We start from the raw sequence: 21,357 nt of genomic DNA on the forward strand, positions 1-21,357 counted from the left end.
AGTAACTACATTACTGATGTGTGACTTTTTATGGCACTGCTTCTAGCACACTCCTTGCGCTAGTAAAGGATTTTACTGGTGCTATTCTTGCACCAGTAAAAACTTATTTTTTCTGTTGTGGAGATTTGGGTTAGATTTTCTATTTTAGATTGGAATTACACCCAAACCCAAGTCAAACTCTATAAATAGGTGTTTGGGGTTCTATTTTGAAATTAATGAAGGAATAACTCCATATTGCAGCTTCAACATGGTTTGTTACTTCGCATTCTCATGTTCATAGTCGTTGAAGTGTGCATGGTGCACTATTATTTTTTTTTATAATGAGGAACCCTCATTGAGAACCGGATCACATGATGGTCCAGTCTCCCTTCGAGGTAAACCCTAGGTGGAGTCACCAACGCCCAAGCCCTTACGAAGCCCACTAGTTAAAGGCAGCCGCACACATGGTGGGACTCAAATATAAAGACTCGAGTGGGTGTAAATGCATGGTGCATTCATGACATTGAAGTTTAAGCATCTATGTTCATTATTGTTTTTCAGTTTTTGTTCTTTATACTTGCTCTATCTTTCCAAAGGTTGACTACTAGTGACTTGTGATTTCTGTTCATCATAATGAATTTCTTAAAAAAAAACATGGTGTTTGGATACTTAAATATTTATGTTCATACTCTAGTTCGCATATTCTAGTGGCTTGATTCCTAGCAAATGGACCATGTTGAATGCATTAGCAGGATCAAAGTTTAAAAATGATGTCTAGGCATTTTTTATGTTTTTTTACAACTCGTCCTTACAGATGTATTCTTCATGGTCCATTACTAGGAATCAATTGTCGAATTATTTTTTTTTTCATAAAAAAAAAACACGGTGTTTGGATACTTGAATATTTATGAAAATTTTGAGATGATTTTTAAGCCTTAAAAAATCCTGCTTATGCATCACAATAAGATGATTAAAAAAAGGTCCCTTTAAAACCAAGTATGTAGATCATATTCGGATGGTCAGATTTAAGAAAAACAAAAATAAAAAAACCCATGAAAATCTCAGTTTACAAACCAAGCATTTTCAATATTTTTTGCCAAATATATTCGTGCAGATGATTTGACCATGGTCCAAATGCTTGAATGTTATAAAAATTCCAAAGCATCATTTTTCAAGCTTTAAAAAATCCTACTTATGCATTGCATATGATTCAAGAGTTGATTCTGTAAGACCCACAAAATTCCAAGTATTTCTCTTATATCCATCTTATTTATGATTCATGTTTCTAAGACCTAGAATAAGATAACCTAGAATAATTAGTTAGAAATAAATTTTAGAAAAATATAGCCTTGTATTTGAATTTTAAAAAAATATAACCTTGTATATGAATTTTAGAAAAATATAGCCTTGTATTTGAATTTTGAAAAAATATAACATTGTATATGATTTTTGAAAAAATATAACCTTGTATTTGAATTTTTGAAAAATATAACCTTCTATTTAAAATTTGAAAAAATATAACCTTCTATATGAATTTAAAAAAAATATAGCCTTGTATTTGAATTTTGGAAAAATATGACCTTATATATGAATTTTAGAAAAGTATATTTTTATATCTGAATTTTGAAAAAATATAAGCTTGTATTTGAATTTTAAAAAAAATATAACTTGTATTTGAATTTTGAAAAAATATAGCTTTGTATATGAATTTTGAAAAGGGTGACCTTGTAAATAAATTTTTTAAAGTATAGCATTGTAATTGAATTTTGAAAAATACAATATTCAATATGAAATTATCTTAATGTGAGTAAGAATATTTCAAGGAATAAAAGGTACATAGTTAAAGTAAATAGAAAGGGTAACCAAATAGTTAGAATCTAAATAAAAGAAGTAATATAAAATTAAAGTAACTAAAAAGTAATTAGAAAGTACAATTTAGGTAGAAATTACCAATTTGATTCAAACAAATACAAGCACACTAGAGGGGGGCGATTTTACCTAATGATTAGATTGGATTTTCTAAATCCAATAAAATTTATAAAATATCTATTAAATCTCCAAAATATCTTCTAAAAAACTAGAATGTCTAGCTTGATAGGTCTGCTTAATAGGGCCAAGGGTTATGCTTGGGAGAAAAGTGTTGGAGAATTGAGATGATTTAATCTCAACCATTTATTCCTTTTAATTCATCTCAACCCTCCATTTAGAAAGTAATCATTACCCTCCTCCTATAAATGCCCTATCAAATTGAGAGTTTTAAGCATCTAAGAGCTTTTCTTTCTCTTTCTTGTTTTCTTCTCTCCTTTTGCTTTTTGAGTTTTTTTCTTTCTTCACTTAAGAATAGTGAAGGTTGCCTCTTTAGAAACTTTTATCTATTCTCTTAGTGCATTGAAAGAATCCAAACAAGAAGAAGTTCAAGCCTAGGTCTCAAGTCAGGGTAAGTAAAGTTATCCTTTATGCATCTTGATATTATTCAATTTTTATTCTCTCTCGTAATCTCTATTCTCATCCATATAGGCAAGTGTTTTCATAACGCATGTAGTGTTGGGAGATGAGTTGTTATTATACTTTTTATTTTTTTTATCTCTTCTCAAGATACATGATTTTCTTTATTATGTCATATGAAAAAGAAGAATGATTTTCATGTTCTAATGATAGTTTATTTCCATGGAAAGCTTTAATTAGTAATAAGAAAAATTTTCTTTGGTATATGCATTCATGCATTTTTTATTATACAAATCATGCTTCATTCAAATTTAAAACATTTTTGGAAATCCATGTGCTAATGTCAAGAGGAAAATTATACTCTTGAAAATTCGTGTGAAAGGATATGTCTTGATCCTACTTAAATTCTTGAATTTGATTCATGTGTATATAAAAAATATATGCTCAAAATTCGTATGATGTGAAAGCCAATTTTTGAGAAATATGTGCAACCATAATCATTGGAATCATGTCCAAAGTGAAGTAATTCAAATAGTTGTGCTTCATCTAATTAAAAAAGAAAAGTTTTGAAAATCCGGATCTCTTTATACAAAAATCAGATTTTTGAATGAGTATAGGTTTTTGAACAAATAGATTCTTGGATTTGGATTTTCTCTAGCTAGATTGTTAGAATTGAATTTTCTCTAATGGAATTCTCTCTAATTGGATTTTCTCTAATTGAATTCTCTCTAATTGGATTTTCTCAAATAGATCCTCCTCAAAGTGAATTTGGATTTGAATTTTCTTAAATGGATTTTTGGATTTGGACCTATCTAAATGGATTTGGATTTGGATTTTCTCAAATGGATCTCGAATTTGGATCCTTCTAAAATGGACTTGGTTTTGGATTTTCTTAAATGATCTCAGATTTGGATCCTTTTCAAAATGGATTTGGATTTGATTTTTTCCAAATGGATCTTGGATTTGGATCCTTATCAAAATGGATTTGGATTTGGATTTGGATTTTCTCAATTGGATCTCATATTTGGATCTTTCTCAAATAGATTTGATTTTGGATCATCTCAATTAGATTTTGGATTTGGTTTAACCCAAATGGATTTGGATTTTCTTAAATAGATTTGACTCTACCTAAATGGTTTTGGATTCTCTCAATTGAATCTTGGATTTGGTTCAACTCAAATAGATTTAGATTTTCTCAAAAGAATTTGACTTTACCCAAATGGTTTTTGATCCTCTCAATTGGATCTTGGATTTGAATCAACTCAAATGAAGTTAGATTCATTCAATAGAAGCTTTGTAAATCGATATTTACTTAATGAATTTTAAGAAATTCATATTCACCCAACCACACCTTGGAAAATGTCAAAAATATTCTACCAAAGGAATCTTGTGGTAATATAAGTCCTATGAAAACCCTTAGAATGGATTCGATGTGAAACCCACCCACCTTGGGGGCGTAATGCTCAAAGAAACGAGGCTACCAAGAAGCTTGCATCCAACATTTAAGTTATCACATTTTCAATCATCATACGATTCACCAATATCATTGCCTTGAGGAGGCTAGGCATGTCTATACTTAGACCATGGCCAAATGATAAAGGGAGTTCATATATGCAAGAAGCAATCAAAACTTTATGAACTCAAGCCAAGGGCTAGGCAACAATACAGCAAAGTTGCATGAAAAAAAAAATACATACATGTGCTTATAAATGTGATGAATGTGCATTGGCTTAGACATACAACTTATGATTAAATTACATACTTGTCTATGCATTAAAACCAATTATCATGTGATAATGTATGATGAGTATAAATATAAAAAAGGGTTAGGCAAGAAAAAGTGCATATGACAAATGAAATGCATAAGTAGCACATGTTGCATATAGGCCGATGACATTGATGTTCATACTTTCATACATGATGCCTTGTTTAAATGTTGTTGCATTCAACTTAGCATGCTAATTATTGATGTATTAAGGCATGATGAACATCTGACATGTGTGTGAAATGAAATAATTGCAAAAGACAATAAGTGTTACGTTGAGAGCCGAGTGGATGCACCCCATGAGATGAAGTCTCACTACTTGTACTAACTCCCACACATTAAATCTAACATTATCGTCATCACTGCCAAGGTGCTTTTTGAAGGGGTACGTGATTTGGGATGGGCATAGACCTTGTCATGATATACTACCTTGTGGGTTGTATAAGGTTATTGAGCATTGAAACCTCATATGACATGAAAGCATGACTACTGACATACCCATAATGAAGATGGAGCCACCTACGTCGTCCATTCACATTGGTTCACCAAGAGAGGGTGGATGGTACAACCTCGAGTGACAAATATTGCATGTAGAGTTTTATAACTACAGGTTATACTCGACTTAAAAAATGAAGAGCAAGGCATCCTTAAACCTTTGTTACTCGAGGCGTGGAGGTCCAAGTCACCAAACAGAGGGTACACCTTAGATGCTACAACAGTATGGATTGCAATTCAATTTTGCTCATGAACCGATCATCTCTCAATCCTGAGGAGACCGCAGCTTGGGCAAGGGATCCGAGCAACAGAGACTATGGTAAATTCACCCCTTGCATATTAAACCTCGTAGTATCTTTCACTGTCGCGATGACCACCTCTGCGTACCCGGAGGAGTAAGACTATCGAATTGCTAACTTACTGACATAGCTAGATGCAATTTATTTTGATCATGATATTCTTATTTATGTCTCATTATTATCGTGCTATTGTTATTGTTACCAACTCATGATCATGACATTTCATATGATTCTACCATATTACATGTGGCATAATAGATATTAATGCCTTATCATAATGCATGATGTTTTAATTTTACTTACCTGCTCGAAAGAGTTGACCTTGTTTGTTATGGAGTGCAAGTAATGAAGAATAATGCAGTGCAAGAGCTCGATGCACGATGGGACCCTCAATTCAAACCTCCCTAACTAAGTTCCGATCTTGGAACCAACTTTTGCTTATCTCATTTTTATGAGATATTTTGATTAAACTTTGATGATGTATAAACTTTGATAACTTGTTCTATTTATAATGCATGGAATGGTTTTAACTTCTTATGATTATGCAACTCTGTCTTAAACTTATTTCTCATCTTTGTAACCCGCTAAAATTGTCTGACTCTTTCAAAACCCAAATTATTTTCGTTGTACTATTTCAAAAGAAAAAAATTGGGGTTAAAATTCTAAGTTTTTAAGTTAGAAATTTTGGGGCATTACAACATTGGTATCAAAGCAAAAGTTAGGAAAAATTGGTTCAAGATTCATCGACATTGGCAATTACACTGAAGTATTACTGAATTCTATGTCTTAGTAATTATTGCATTATTATAACTGCTAGAAAACTCAGTTGCATGTTATATATAGATGTCGTGGGAAGACAGACGTCAAATTATGATTGGGGCTATGTATGACCTAGCTCAAGGAGCCAATCAACTGCATCAAACCATCACTACAGTGACATATAGCATGTAATTACTGTTACAAAAAGCCCAAGTATGTAAATGATGAAAAATGGATCACACCGGACAGATATGTTTGTATCAACTTTATGAATGCATCTACTGCAGGATGAAAGGACATATCATAGATGAATGCCAACAGAAGCAAGAACATGAGAAGTGGCAGGGTAATGCTGAGATGCAAGTAGATGTGCTCTCACAAAATGACCCTATGCCATTTCCACTGATAGTGCAGGACCCAAACCTGATGTTATGGGAACCAAGGCCAGATTCGCCGATCTACACACCGGCATCCCTTGAGTACACACTCTGGGGCAATCAACAAATGTTCTGAGTCTCCACAAGCACCCATGCCCAAGAAAAGGTGCATTGAAAATCAGGTGGAATATCGCAGGCACTATTCAAGTCGTCCTTAGATGCGGTAGTATCCCATTTGTTAGGAGTTAGCAACTCCTAGTTTTTTGTAGGCACTATGTGGCCAATTACCAACAACTATTTATGTGTTTTTCTTTTCTTTCATTTGTTTTGGGTGACAGGAGGGCTAAAGGTTAAAATAAATATATGACTATTTTACGTATCATTGGTGTGAATGACTAACATTGATACACACAACTTTACCCCAACAATATGATACCAATACGAAAAGACCTAACCTCACTGAACATAGAACTTTCTTGCGTAGATGGTGTGGCAAGAAAGGTGTAACACAATTATGCACACTAACCAATCTCCCTGGGGTTGTGAAACAACAAGTAGAAGCAATAAGGATTATGGGCAATAACTTCCAACAAGTTACACACAAGTGTTCTGCAATTGTACCCTTTTCTTCAAACGAAACTTCATACAAGAGTTTCATAAATATGAATCCTCCTTTTATCAGAAAATCTAACCTGAAAGTGGCAGAACACTGGGTACGAGAGATTGAACGAATCTTCAAAGTTTTACGAGTCCCTGAAGATAGTAAGGTAGATTTTGGAACCTATCGATTAAGAGAGAATGCAAAAAGATGGTGGGCTACCATTCTAGAAGTCAAGTTTCACAATGGACCCATGCTATGGGAACAATTCGTCGAAGTATTGTATTCAGCCTATTTCTCGAAGCACGAAAGGAGCAAAAAAATGCAAGAATTGCTGAATCTTTAGTAAGGAGGAGCTACTCTCGCAGAGTACACCACCAAATTTTGAGGATTGGGACAATATTGTCCAAACCATTACAACACCGAAGAAGAGTGTACCATGAAGTTCACACGAGGGCTCAAGCAAAGCTTAAGGACAAAGGTCTTTACATATGGACCTAAAACTTTGGACGAAGCTATAGAAGTATCTACTCTCTTAAAACAAGTGTGGAACGATTCTCAGTGAACCCAGAACAATTGAAGGGTTCAACAATCATCAAGTCAAAAGAGCTGGCCTAGGAAAACATTCTTTAACAAGCAATCAGGTGGTAAAAGGTTCGTAGCACCAAACAAAAGATTAAAACAACAAGGGGGCACAAGGCCTCAACAACAACAATACCAAGGGCAAACACAACCTTGCCCTCATTGTAGGAATTATCATCCAGGGCGACCTTGTCCCCATAAAACTGCAGGATATTTGTATTGTGGCAAGCCATACCACTATATAAAGGAATGTCGAACAAAGTTATTTGATAAATGGAGAAATAGAGCAGGAACATCGCAACAACCAGCACAACGACCACCATAGCAACAACAACAGTGTCAACAATAACAAAATCCAACTAGTCAAAAAGCAGTGGTAGGATGAGTGTATGCCATCACCGTAGAACAACTAACCAAGGGAAAATTGGTGCAAGGTATGGTACTAATCGTTGGGCAAGCAACCCTTACTTTTTTCGATTGTGGTGCCACTCACTCTTTTATCTCGAAAAAAATCATGAAACAATTAGATGTACCCATCAAAACCCTAAACTACCTGTTAGAGGTATATACTCTAACTGATGAACATTTTTTATGCATCACCTATATACCAACTGTAGAGGTACTAATAGTAGGAAAGAACCTACATGCTGATGTAATCTTACTCGATATGACTGACTTCCATGTCATATTGGGCATGGACTGGTTGTTCGAGTCCCATGCACAAGTTATGTGTCAGAAAGGAAAAGTCATTTTGACAAGACCAGATTGTCCAATTGTAGAATTTAAACTGACTAGGCCCACACTAAAGGGCGGAGTTATATCATCCTTGAAAGCTCATAGGTACATTCAGAAGGGATGTACTACTTTTCTTGTTAGTATCAATCTAGTTGAGCCTAGAACTGCAACAATAGAAGAATTCGGCGTAGTAAGACAGTTTCCTCATGTATTCCCAAAAGAGCTACCTAGACTTCCACCACAATGAGAAGTGGAATTCAACATCGAGTTACTACTCAGAACAACACCGATTTTCAAACCACCATACCGAATGGCGCCAGAAGAACTCAAAGAGTTAAAAAAACAATTGCAGGAGCTTATGGATCGATGATTCATTTGACTGAGTGTATCAACTTGGAGTGCACCGGTATTATTTATAAAAAAGAAGGACGAAACTATAAGATTGTGCATTGACTACAGGATGCTCAATCAAGCTACCATAAAAAATAAATATCCATTACCCCGTATTGAGGACCTGTTTGATTAACTACAAAAGGCAAAGGTATTTTCTAAGATTGACCTTAGAACTAGGTATCATCAACTCAGGATTAAGGATAAAGATATCCCAAAAACTGCCTTTTGAATAAGGTATGGATATTATGAGTTCGTAGTAATGCCTTTCGGACTCACTAATGCTCCAGTAGCCTTCATGGATCTCGTGAACCGAGCATTCCAACCTTATGTGGATACATTTGTGATTATATTCATAGATGACATCTTAATCTACTCAAAAAGTGTGTAGCAACATCGAGAACACTTAAGGATCATACTAGGAGTCCTTAGAAAATATTAGTTGTTCGCTAAATATTTTAAGTGTGAATTTTGGCTCAAAGAAGTGATGCTTTTGGGTCACGTGATATCTGAGAATGGAATATCTGTAGATCCTACCAAGGTAGAGGTTATATTGGATTGGAAGCAGTCGAAAAACATCATTGACATTAGGAGTTTCTTTGGATTAGCAGGTTACTATCGGTGATTCATTCAAGACTTCTCTAGAATTGCCTTGCCTATGACCAAACTTCTACGCAAAGGAATCAAATTTAAATGGATGGACAAGTGTGAAGAAAATTTTTAGATCTTGAAGACAAAGCTTACGACAACTCTAGTCCTAGCTTTGCCTTCTGGTCGAGGTGGATTTATTGTATATACAGATGCCTCTGAAACCGGCTTGGGTTGTGTGCTGATGCAAAATGATAAAGTTATAGCCTATGCATCATGACAATTAAAGATTCACGAATGAAACTAAACAACCCACGATTTAGAACTTGCAGCAATGGTGTTCACACTAAAGCTTTGGCGACACTACTTGTATGAAAATAAGTTTGAAGTCTTCTTGGATCACAAGAGTCTCAAGTATCTCTTCTCTCAGAAATAGTTGAATATGAGACAACAATGATGGTTAAAATTCATAAAGGATTACGAGTTTACCTTATCCTATCACCTAGGAAATACAAATGTCGTAGCAGATGCACTTAGTCGCAAGTCTGGCAATATCATGTCCAGTCTTGTGAACAGCTGGAAGCTCATAGAAGATTTCATCACATGGAAACCATTCCTAAATGCCCATAGAATCATTTAATTGTCGAGACTAACTATACAATCGAAGATCACCATCCGAATCAAAGCAGAGTAGAAACAAGACATGCACTATAAAAAGTTAAAAGCACAAGTGCAGCAGGAAGGTACATCTTTTCATATTAAAAATGACATAAGTATTCATTTGAGAGGGCGACTCTGGGTTTTAACTAACTCAGAACTTGAAAATGATGGAAGTATTCGTATGAGAGGGTGACTCTAGGTTCCAACTAACCCAGAACTGAGGCAAGAAATTCTCGACGAAGCCTATAAGACCAAGTACACTATATATTCTTGAGGTACTAAGATGTTCAAGAATTTATAATGAAGTTATTGGTGGAACGACATGAAGCGAGATATAGCAACCTATGTCTCAAAGTGCTTGACCTATCAACAAATAAAGATCGAGCACCAAAAGCCTGGATGAACAATGCAGATAATCCAGATTTTCTAATAAAAATAAGAAACATTACCATGGACTTTGTGGTAAGTTTACCTAGGATGCGTAGAAAACACGATGTGATTTGGGTTATAGTTGACAGACTCACAAAGTTTGCTTACTTCTTACCCATCAGGATCAATCAGCCATTGGAAAGCTTGGCTGACCTACATATTAAGAAGATTGTGAGATTACACGGAGTACCACTTTCAATCATTTCAGACCATGATCCACGATTCACATCACAATTTTAGGGACAACTACAACCAGCATTGGGTACGAAACTCAAGTTCAGTACCGTGTTTCATCCACAGACTGATGGTCGATAAAAAAGAACAATTCAAACCTTAGAAGACATGCTACGAGCTTGTATACTTGATTGGAATAATGACTGGGATATGCACTTAAGTTTGGTTGAATTTGCATACAACAACACCTATCATACAAGCATTGGTATGATTACATACAAAGCTTTGTATGAAAGACTATCCAGATCACCAACTTACCGAGATGACATCCGTGATAAATCAACTGAATCACCAATAATTATGCAGCATTGCACTCAACAAGTTCAAAAAATTCAAGACAGATTGAAAGATGTCCAAGATAGGTAGAAGAGTTATGCTGACCAGCGGTGTCGAGAGCTTACCTTTGAGAAATGAGACATGGTGTTTGTGAAGGTATCTCCTACCAAGATCCCAAGACAGGCAGAAGAGTTAAGCCCAAGATACATTGGATGATTCAAATTTTAAAATGGATTGGCAAAGCATCGTATCATATAAAATTACTGCTACAATATGCCTAGATTCATAATATTTTCCACGTATCAATGTTACGAAAATACATTCATGATCTGTCCCATATCATTGAATATGAAGATGTGGAGGTACAAGAAGATTTGACTGTGTCAAAACGGCCAATTGAAATCGTTAATCACCGAGATCAAGTTCTACGATCAAAGACTATTATGTTAGTCAAGATACAATGGCATCACCATGGTATCGAAGAATATACATGAAAGTTGGAAGCTATCATAAAAGAAAAGTACCCTAACTTATTCGTATAATTTCGAGATTAGATTTCATGGACGAAATCCTTTTTAAGAGGGGCAAGATGTAAGACCCATGAAATTTTAGGTATTTCTCTTATATCTATCTTATTTATGATTCATGTTTCTAAGACCTAGAATAAGAAATTGATAAAACTAATTAAACCTAGAATAGTCTGTCAAAAATGAATTTTAGAGAAATATAGCCTTGTAATTTTAGAAAAATATAGCATTGTATTTGAATTTTGAAAAAACATAACCTTGTATATGAATTTTAGAAAAATATAGCCTTGTATTTGATTTTTTGAAAAATATAACCTTCTACTTGAATTTTGGAAAAATATAACCTTCTATATGAATTTTAAAAAAATATAGCCTTGTATTTAAATTTTAGAAAAATATAACCTTGTATATGAATTTTAAAAAAGTATATTCCTATATTTGAATTTTGGAAAAAATATAAGCTTGTATTTGAATTTTGAAAACATATAGCTTTGTATTTGAATTTCGAAAATGGTGACCTTGTAAATGAATTTTTGAAAGTATAACATTGTAATTGAATTTTGGAAAATACAAGATTCAATATGAAATTATCTTAAAGTAAGTAAGAATATTTTAAGGAATAAAAGGTACATACTTAAAGTAAATAAAAAGGGCAACTAAATAATAAAAATCTAAATAAAAGAAGTAATATAAAATTAAAGTAACTAAAAAGTAATTAGAAAGTAAAAATTAGGTAGGAATTACCAATTTGATTCAAACCAAATGCAAGCACACTAGAGGGGGGCAATTTTGCCTAATGATTAGATTGGATTTTCTAAATCTAATAAAATCTATAAAATATCTATTAAATCTCCAAAATATCTTTTAAAAAGCTAGAATGTCTAACTTGATAGGTCTTCTTAATAGGGTCAAGGGCTATGCTTGGAAGAAAAGTGTTGGACAATTCTCTTGAGATGAAGCCTCACTACTTGTACTAACTTCCACACATTAAATATGATATTATCGCCATCACTAGCAAAGTGATTTTTGAAGCGGCACGTAATTTGGTTTGAGCATAGACTTTGTCATGACATACTACCTTGCGAAGAGTTTAGGGTTATTGAGCCTTGAAACCTTGTATGATACGAGAGCATAACTACTGGCAAACCCATAATGAAGATGGAGTTGTCTACATCATCCATTCACATTGGTTCACCAAGAAAGGACAAATGGTACAACCTTGAGTGACAAATGTCGCATGTAGAGTTTTTTAACTACATGTCATACCCGACTTGAAAAATGAGGAGCAAGGCATCATCAGACCTTCGTCACTTGAGGCGTGAAGGTCTTAGTCACCAGATAGAGGGTACACCTTAGATGCTACAGCAGTAGGAATTGCAATTCAATTTTGCCCATGAAGCGATCATCTCTCAGTCCTGAGAAGACTGCGGCTTGGGCTAAGGATCCGAGCAGCAGAGACTATGGTAAATTCACCCCTTGCATATTAAACCCCGTAGTATCTCTCATTGTCGCGATTACCACCTCTGCGTACCCGAAGGAGTAAGACTATCGAAACTTAATGCTGACATTGCTAACCTACTGACATAGCTAGATGCAATTTATTTTGATCATGATATTCTTATTTATGTCTCATTATGATCTTGCTATTGTTATTGTTACCGACTCATGATCATGACATTTCATATGATTCTAGCATGTTACATCTTGCATAATAGATATTGAAGCCTTATCATAATGCATGATGTTTTAATTTTACTTACCTGCTCGAAAGAGTTGACCTCGTTTGTTATGGGGTGCAAGTAACGAAGAATAATGCAATGCAAGGTCTCGATGCACGATGAGACACTCAATCCAAACCTCCCTAACTAAGTTCCGATCTTGGAACCAACTTTTGTTTACCTCAATTTTATAAGATATTTTGATTAAACTTTGTTGATGTATAAACTTTGATAACTTGTTCTATTTATAATGCATGAAATGGTTTTAACTTCTTATGATTATGCAACTATGTCTCAAACATGATGGACCACTGGAATATGAGAACTAGAGTGTGAATTAGGCATTTTGGATAGCTTTTCTTTTTTTTATAATCCAGCAGATGCATTCAACATGATCCATTTGCCAAGAATTGACCGTTGAATCATGTCTTTCTACAAAAAAAAAACATTATTTTTAATTTCGATGCTTGAGTATTTATGTAAATTTTAAGCAATCAATTTTTCAGCCTTGAGAAATCCAAATTATGCATCACAATCAGATAATTCAAGAGCTGGTCCCTTTAAAACAAAACATGTAGATCACATTTGTATAATCAGTTTTAAGAAAAAAAAACAAAAAATCCCATCAAAATCTGTTGTTCACACTCTAGTTCTCATATTCTACTGAATATATATATATATATAGGGGCTACTAGGGGTGGCAAAACCTGACACGACCCGCCAGCCCGCCTCTTAGGCAGGTTCGGGTTTGGGAAAAATGAACCCGCTTAATAAACGGGTTGATCCGCCTAACCCGTTTATTAAACGGGTCGGGTTCGTGTTAGGGGTATGCCAACCCGCCAACCCGTCTGCCAACCTGACCCGCCAACCCGACCCGCAAACCTGAGAACCCGTTTACCGTACCCAACCCATTTATTAAATGGGTTGGCGGGTCATGTCGGGTTACCTGTTTATTAAACAGGCCGGGTTCGTGTTTGCCACAGTCTACCCGTTTAATAAAGGGGTCGGGTTTGGGTTGAAGTATGTTGACCTGCCGACCGGCCAACCCGACACGATTGCCACCCTTAGGGGCTACTGGAATATATTAATTGAAAATGTGACTAGGCACCGTTGGATTAAAAATATGATTTTTGGATGCCTGAGTATTTACAAAAGTTGCCCATCGTTTAGATTTTGACAAGAATTTCTAAGCGAGTCCTCATGTACCACGAGACAAGAAAGATACATCCAATTTATTAAAAAGATAAGGTAATTTCTTGATAGGAGCGCACCTCTAACCTGATATTTCATGGTAGATACCATCTTTAATGAAGCGGGGTTTAACGTCCTTCACGTACAACGTTAATATTGGCTTTAAAGTGTTTTTGAAATTTCTTTTTTTGTCCTTATTCATTAAAAAACACTTGATTGCCCTTCTAAAACACACATGTATCTAGTCTTGAACAAGTTATGAACTTACATCCATTGTGACAAATATCACGATATATATTTATGAAAAAATCGTGACGACAAGGTTAGAAATTACCTGAAAGTTTTGAACAGTAATTTCTCACGATATTTTCACAATATCGTGACTTTTTTTGTAAATGCATAAATATCACATTTTAAACGTGATATCTATATTTTTAATAGCTATTTATCGTGAAAAAATTGTGTGCTTTTATTTTTAAATATATTTTTTTGTATTTATTCATAAATCATTTTTAAATTTTAATATGTATATTATTGCCGATATTTTTGCCAAAAACTGAGCTTTTTTGAAAATTTTCTATTTCTCACGAGTTTTTGGCTGCCAATATTTTTGCTGCTTTAAACTTCTGACACTATGCTTACATCCACCTAGTTTCGGTTTGGATAATACTTGTCCGAATTTGGGTCAGATCCATGATAAATACATCTAGGTTTATTTGGGTCATAATATATTGGACCCAAATTAGCATATTAATTAGTATGAATTAGAATCAGGCTGACCCCCACCCATTTTTCACATGAAAACCAATAAATCCTTTTCAGTGGATCTCGTAAGATCGCATTTTTTTTTAACTTTATTTACGACATCCCAGCCGAATATGGGTCTAAAATTCAAACCAATCAACAAAAATCAAATAAATAACAGGATCTAACCCATATTTTCATAATGGATGACATATATAAATTTGGGTTAGATCTTTAATAAATATATTTGGCCGGTTTGCAGACTTCTTGTCGAACTCCAAATATGATATAGTTTTGGTTGGTTATCAATGAATTGTTTTCCTATCTTTCAGTATATATATATATATATATATATATATATATATATATATATATATATATATATATATATATATATATATATATATATATATATAGAGAGAGAGAGAGAGAGAGAGAGAGAGAGGTGCTAAATGGGTTTCCCTCAGTGTTTTTTTTCACGGTTCTAAATAAATGTGTTGGGCATGATCTATTTACAAGGAAACCACACCTGGATCACGTGTTTTCAAGCCTAAAAAATTTACAATGATTTTTGGACCGTTGTCTTTTTGAACCTTATAAGAACCTTATAAAAACCCACTCATGTGTTGGAGTCGAATACTTCAAAACTAATCCCTATATAATCAAGTACATAGATCACATCTGTACGGTCAGAATTTAAAAATAAAATGAAAAGACCTTGAAAAACTCATTTAGAAAGTATCATTGTCCACCTATCCATTATTCTGTATGTAGGGGGCAGAGAGGCCGATTTTACATTTTACAGGTGCTTTAATGAAAAAATTGACTTTCAGCGGTGGTTGCGACCACCACTAAAAATGGGTTTTCTGCCCCCACATCGCCACTAATAGACATATATCGATGTCGGGTGCGCACTCGACTGCACGTCCAATGTTTCGCCTTTTGATATTACTTTTGTTCCAGCAAATTTGTTGGTTTGAACCAATCGTGGCCTCCTTTTTCCTTTCTGCCCAATGTTCCCAAAAAAAACTTTATGCTAACATGTTTGGCTGGTACATATTGTAAAATGACTTTTTTGTTTTATTTTAAAATTCTGACAGTATAGATGTGATCTATGTACTTGATTATATAGGGATTAAGCTCTTTGAAGTGTTTAATTCCACACATTGGTGGGTTTTTATAAAAAGTTCAAAAAATTAACCGTCCAAAATATTTATAAATTTTTTATATTCTAAATAATATTTTTTTATCGAAAGCACATGACGCAGGTGCGGATTCCCTTTATGGGGTTGGAAGCATGAAAAAAACAACGAAAAAGCCCCAAAACCCATTTAATATATTTATTGTAACCCGTGTGTTTGAAAATATGTTGGGGCCAATGAATCGCCGATTGATTTGTCGCAACATTGTGCTAACGAAGCAGGTTATATGTTCCCCTGCCGAACAAGGCAGTTAGCTACATCTCATGATCGGGGGTCCCAAAGAGCACCACGTATGTAAGCATGTGCGTCTCGTATCCCCATGTTTGTCAACATTAATTAGCGTTGGAGTTTGATGCGATTGCAAAGACTTAAGTACCCTCTCCTCCATTGGTGCAAAAAAAAAATGACGGCTCTTGAAAATGAGTGGTTGTAAAGACTTAAGTGCCCCGAAGATGATTATTTAAGACTCAGTCTCTGCACTGCAGGATTATCCGAAAAAGAAATCTCCCCTGGAGGAGGCCATGAACATCAACCCTCTTACTCTCTCTCTCTCCCTTCTATTTCTGCTTCTGTGCACATCCATTAGAAGATCATACATTGCTCCATCAAGCACCGACTGACTTGCACATTGACTATTGTGGAGCCTGATTCAAAGTTTTTACCCTTACAGGAGGAGGATTTGGGGGCTCATCCCAGCGTGGGTAGCATCATTCAACTCTCACTCTCTCTCTCTCCCTTCTATTTCTGCTTCTGTGCACATCCATTAGAAGATCATACATTGCTCCATCAAGCACCGACTGACCTGCACATTTACTGTTGTGGAGCCTGATTCAAAGTTTTTACCCTTACAGGAGGAGGGTCTGGGGGCTCCTCCCAGCGTGGGTAACATCATTCAACTTGAAGAGTTGTGGAGTCTAATTTAGAGTTTTTACCCTTACAGAAAGGGGGGTCTGAGAGCTCCTCCAGTGTGGGTAGCATCATTCAACTTGAAGAGTTATGGAGTCTGATTCAGAGCTTTTACCCTTACAGAAGGGGGGTCTGAGGGCTCCTCCCAGCGTGTTCATGGCCTTTTGCCCTTACAGAAGAGGGGATTTACATTTCGTAGAACACCCGTCACCGGAACGAGATGAACACCCGTCACCGGAATGACGGCTCCGCTGAGACCTCCTCGCTAGGGAGAGGAAGACGACATGGTGGAGCTTCTACTGGCCATCCTCAGCGCGACTGCACCGACTGGGTTGTTGTCGAGGAGGAGGGCGAGAACGATGACTCTTAGCTTGGGCAATCTTTCTTTTGATGATTATAGTTGTAATGTATCGTTGAAGTTAAAATGGGGAATGAAATGACAATAGAAATTGCTGAAAATTTACAAAAATAAACTAGACTCAATAACGAAGACACTATTTTTTACGGATTTGGAATATGACCTCCGGTTAGGAAGATATGGCTCTGACAAGTACAAATCGCTAATTTGCGGAAGACACCACAAATCGCTATAGCGATTTGCGGAAGACACTACAAATCGCTATAGCGATTTGTGAATCGCTATAGCGATTTGCGGAAGACACTACAAATCGCTATAGCGATTTGTGAATCGGTATAGCGATTTATGAATCGCTATAGCGATTTGCGAAAGACACTACAAATCGCTATAGCGATTTGCGGAAGACACTACAAATCGCTATAGCAATTTGCGAATCGCTATAGCGATTTGCGGAAGACACTACAAATCGCTATAGCGATTTACGGAAGACACTACAAATCGCTATAGCGTTTCGCGATTTATGGAATATGACCTCCGGTTAGGGAGATATGGCTCTGACAAGTTGGTCCTAATTTGCGGAAGACACTACAAATCGCTATAGCGATTTGCGGAAGACACTACAAATCGCTATAGCGATTTGTGAATCGCTATAGCGATTTGCGGAAGACACTTACAAATCGCTATAGCGATTTGTGAATCTCTATAGCGATTTGTGAATCGCTATAGCGATTTGTGAATCGCTATAGCGATTTGCGGAAGACACTACAAATCGTTATAGCGATTTGTGAATCGCTATAGCGATTTATGAATCGCTATAGCGATTTGCGAAAGACACTACAAATCGCTATAGCGATTTGCGGAAGACACTACAAATCGCTATAGCAATTTGCGAATCGCTATAGCGATTTGCGGAAGACACTACAAATCGCTATAGCGATTTACGGAAGACACTACAAATCGCTATAGCGTTTCGCGATTTATGGAATATGACCTCCGGTTAGGGAGATATGGCTCTGACAAGTTGGTCCTAATTTGCGGAAGACACTACAAATCGCTATAGCGATTTGCGGAAGACACTACAAATCGCTATAGCGATTTGTGAATCGCTATAGCGATTTGCGGAAGACACTTACAAATCGCTATAGCGATTTGTGAATCTCTATAGCGATTTGTGAATCACTATAGCGATTTGTGAATCGCTATAGCGATTTGTGAATCGCTATAGCGATTTGCGGAAGACACTACAAATCGTTATAGCGATTTGTGAATCGCTATAGCGATTTGCGGAAGACACTACAAATCGCTATAGCGATTTACGGAAGACACTACAAATCGTTATAGCGTTTCGCGATTTACGGAAGACACTACAAATATTACAAATTGCTGTAGGAAAGCCCGATAATACTACAAATCATTGTTGAAAGGCCAAAAAAAAATTTGGTCCGGAGGGCGCTGCCCCCCGAGCTCCCCGCCCGCTGACCGCGCAGCGGGATCCGCGCCGGGGGGGAGCCCCCGGACTCCCCTCCTGTAAGGGCAAAAACTCTAAATCAGGCACATAAGTAGAGAGAGAAGGGAGAGAGAGTGAGAGGGTTGGTGTTCATGGCCTTCTCCAGGAGGAACCCTTTACCTCCCTTGATTTCTTCTCTACAGAGAGAGAGGGTTTTACAGTGTTTTACGAAGAAGGAAGAAGAAGAAGATGACGATGGAGCAATGTAGGATCGTCTGTTGGATGTGCATAGAAGTAGAGAGAGAAGAGAGAGAGAGTGAGAGGGTTGATGTTCATGGCCTTCTTCAGGAAGAACTCTTTGTTTCCCTTGATTTCTTCTCTAGAGAGAGAAAGGGTTTTACAGTGTTTTACGGAGAAAGAAGAAGAACACATGTTTGTCCTTTTTTTGAACAGAAAAAGAAGAAGACTTTGAAGAGTCAACATCATCATCGACTTTCTGGATAGAGGACATGTTTGTCCTTTTTTTGAACTATTTGTTTTTTCTTTGTTGAATGAACAGCATTTTTGTCATTTTCTCAAACCATCACTTTATGAGAAGAATAACAATAAAGGGTACTTAAGTCTTTGCAACAACACCAGAGTCCGATGCAAAGTTATGTCAACATACACAGGAATACGAGCCCCATGTGCTTGTATACGTGGTGCTCATTCAAAGCCCCGAACACAGGCGTGGGATTCAGTGAATCAAGTGAATCAAGGGAATCATCGGGGGCGAACATACACAACCCTCTTTCTCTTGTGCTAAACGGATAGATGTGTGTTCCATAAATTGCTACTGTGAAAAGCCGAAAGATAGTCGGAATCGATAATATCTTGGCTAGAAAGAGAACCTCGGGTTCCGCTTCAATTTCTGAGTCTTGCGAGTTGCGAAATTTCAATCTCTCTTAAAACTTTTATGCATGCTACAGTAAACAACAAACATCTATATCCAAAAAGCATCCAGTATAACTAATCATCCGAAAAGATCAATCGACAGCATAAATGTTGGGAAATGTTTCAAGGCATATGGAAAAACAGTATAAGCTGAGGGCGTTATGGCAAGTAAAGCGTAAAGCTACAGAAAGAGAAGCTAACTTACTCTTCAGTAAATGTACAAACTGCCTCTTTTGCTTCTTCAGGGTTGGGAACCTCATAAAAAACTGATTCTGCAAAAGAAACATTGGAGGCCGATGCCATTTTTTTTTTCTGAAGACTATCGGATTCAGGAAAGCAAATGGAGAGGCGGGTACCAGAGAGAGCAATGCTGCTTTATAATGGATGAGACCGGTGATGAATGGAGAATTTCTCTTAGTTTGACGACCAAGTCAACAATTTTTGTTTTTCTTTTTTTATGACGAAAGAACCAGATGGGACACTTTAACCGATAGGTCAGTCGTCTAGTCCGCTCTACCAATAAGTGTTCTGACCCAAACATAGAACCCCACCTCCCTGCATAAGCGCTTCGTTTTCCGTGTGTTTTTTACCACGATACAAAAACATGCCTTGGTTCTAAAATTATTCCAAGTGCATCATCTTTCCCATCCGGTGGGTCAGTCTCTACTGAAATTAGGCTCTGTTTGGGAGAAGGGTAGCGGAGGAGTTGTGAGAGCGTAGGAGACGGTTACATGACGTGGCAGCATCCACACGTATTTGGAGGGCGTTTGTGAGAGGAAAATGGAGGGAAGTGTAATTGTTTATTGAAAGTTAACCAACTCCAAATACAAAAAAAAATTCAAGTTTCAACTGCTCTAAGAAAGAGGAGGTATTTGCAACTCGTTGAATCACAAGGATTTGGGTCGCTTCCTAAATTTGTGATAGTTCAAATTTTTTACCCCATTTTACTTCAGTAAATCTTATGTTTACCTATTTACCCTATTATTAACTGCAATAATGATAGAGTTAAGAAGCTAACAACTAGCAGTGAGCAATGGGCCAGCTCGACCTGACACGACCCTGTCTGGTCCACTAATAGATCCAGCCAGCTGGTCAAAGTCATGCCCCTAAATTGATGGGTGGGGCCAACAGCCCGGTTCAGGCCGGTCCGTTGAGAAAACCTCAGCCCATGACCCACTTGTTATGCCCGTTCTTTTAAATTGGGGTCGGTCGTATTATTTTATATATAATATACATATTATATTATATATAAAATATATATTTTGTATTATATATACACAATATATATGTGTATTATGTATGTGTATATACATAATATATTTGTATATAGATATATTATATAAAATATATACACATAAGGGACGAGCTGAGCTGCAGTCCAGCCCACATCCGGTCCATTGCGGGCTCAGCCCATGGACTGCCAGACCATTGCCCACCTCTACTTACAACTATAATCACTTAAAACTAGGGATGGCAGTGGACCGGGGGAAAGCGGGGCCCTGCCTCACCCCGTTTGGACCGGGGATGAAGGGTATGAAACGGGTATGGAGGCGGGGACGAAGGTTAAAATCCATCCCCGTTCGGGGATGGACGTACCCTTTTCCCCGCCCTGCCACATCCCCGTTTGAACTGGGGATGGAGGACATGAAACGGGGATGAAGGCGGGGGTGGAGGTTAAATTCCATCCCCGCCTGGGATGGAAACCTTGTCCCCCACCCCG

The 21,357-nt window shown here is 36.5% G+C and overlaps 1 protein-coding gene across 1 annotated transcript in view; it reads right to left on the minus strand.

The window, feature by feature from the left end:
- LOC149831205 (uncharacterized) overlaps nt 1-19,967 on the minus strand; it is a 104,125-nt gene extending 84,158 nt beyond the window's left edge. The window contains exon 1 of the mRNA XM_090013739.1: nt 19,843-19,967. Coding sequence (XP_089869865.1) covers nt 19,843-19,940 — 98 coding nt within the window. The 5' untranslated portion in view covers nt 19,941-19,967. The remainder of the gene's footprint in view (nt 1-19,842) is intronic.
- Nucleotides 19,968-21,357: the final 1,390 nt, after the last annotated feature.

This window comes from Nuphar pumila, chromosome 7 (genome assembly GCF_984573655.1).
Source record: "Nuphar pumila chromosome 7, dmNupPumi1.hap1.1, whole genome shotgun sequence".
NCBI classification, from domain to species: Eukaryota; Viridiplantae; Streptophyta; class Magnoliopsida; order Nymphaeales; family Nymphaeaceae; genus Nuphar; species Nuphar pumila.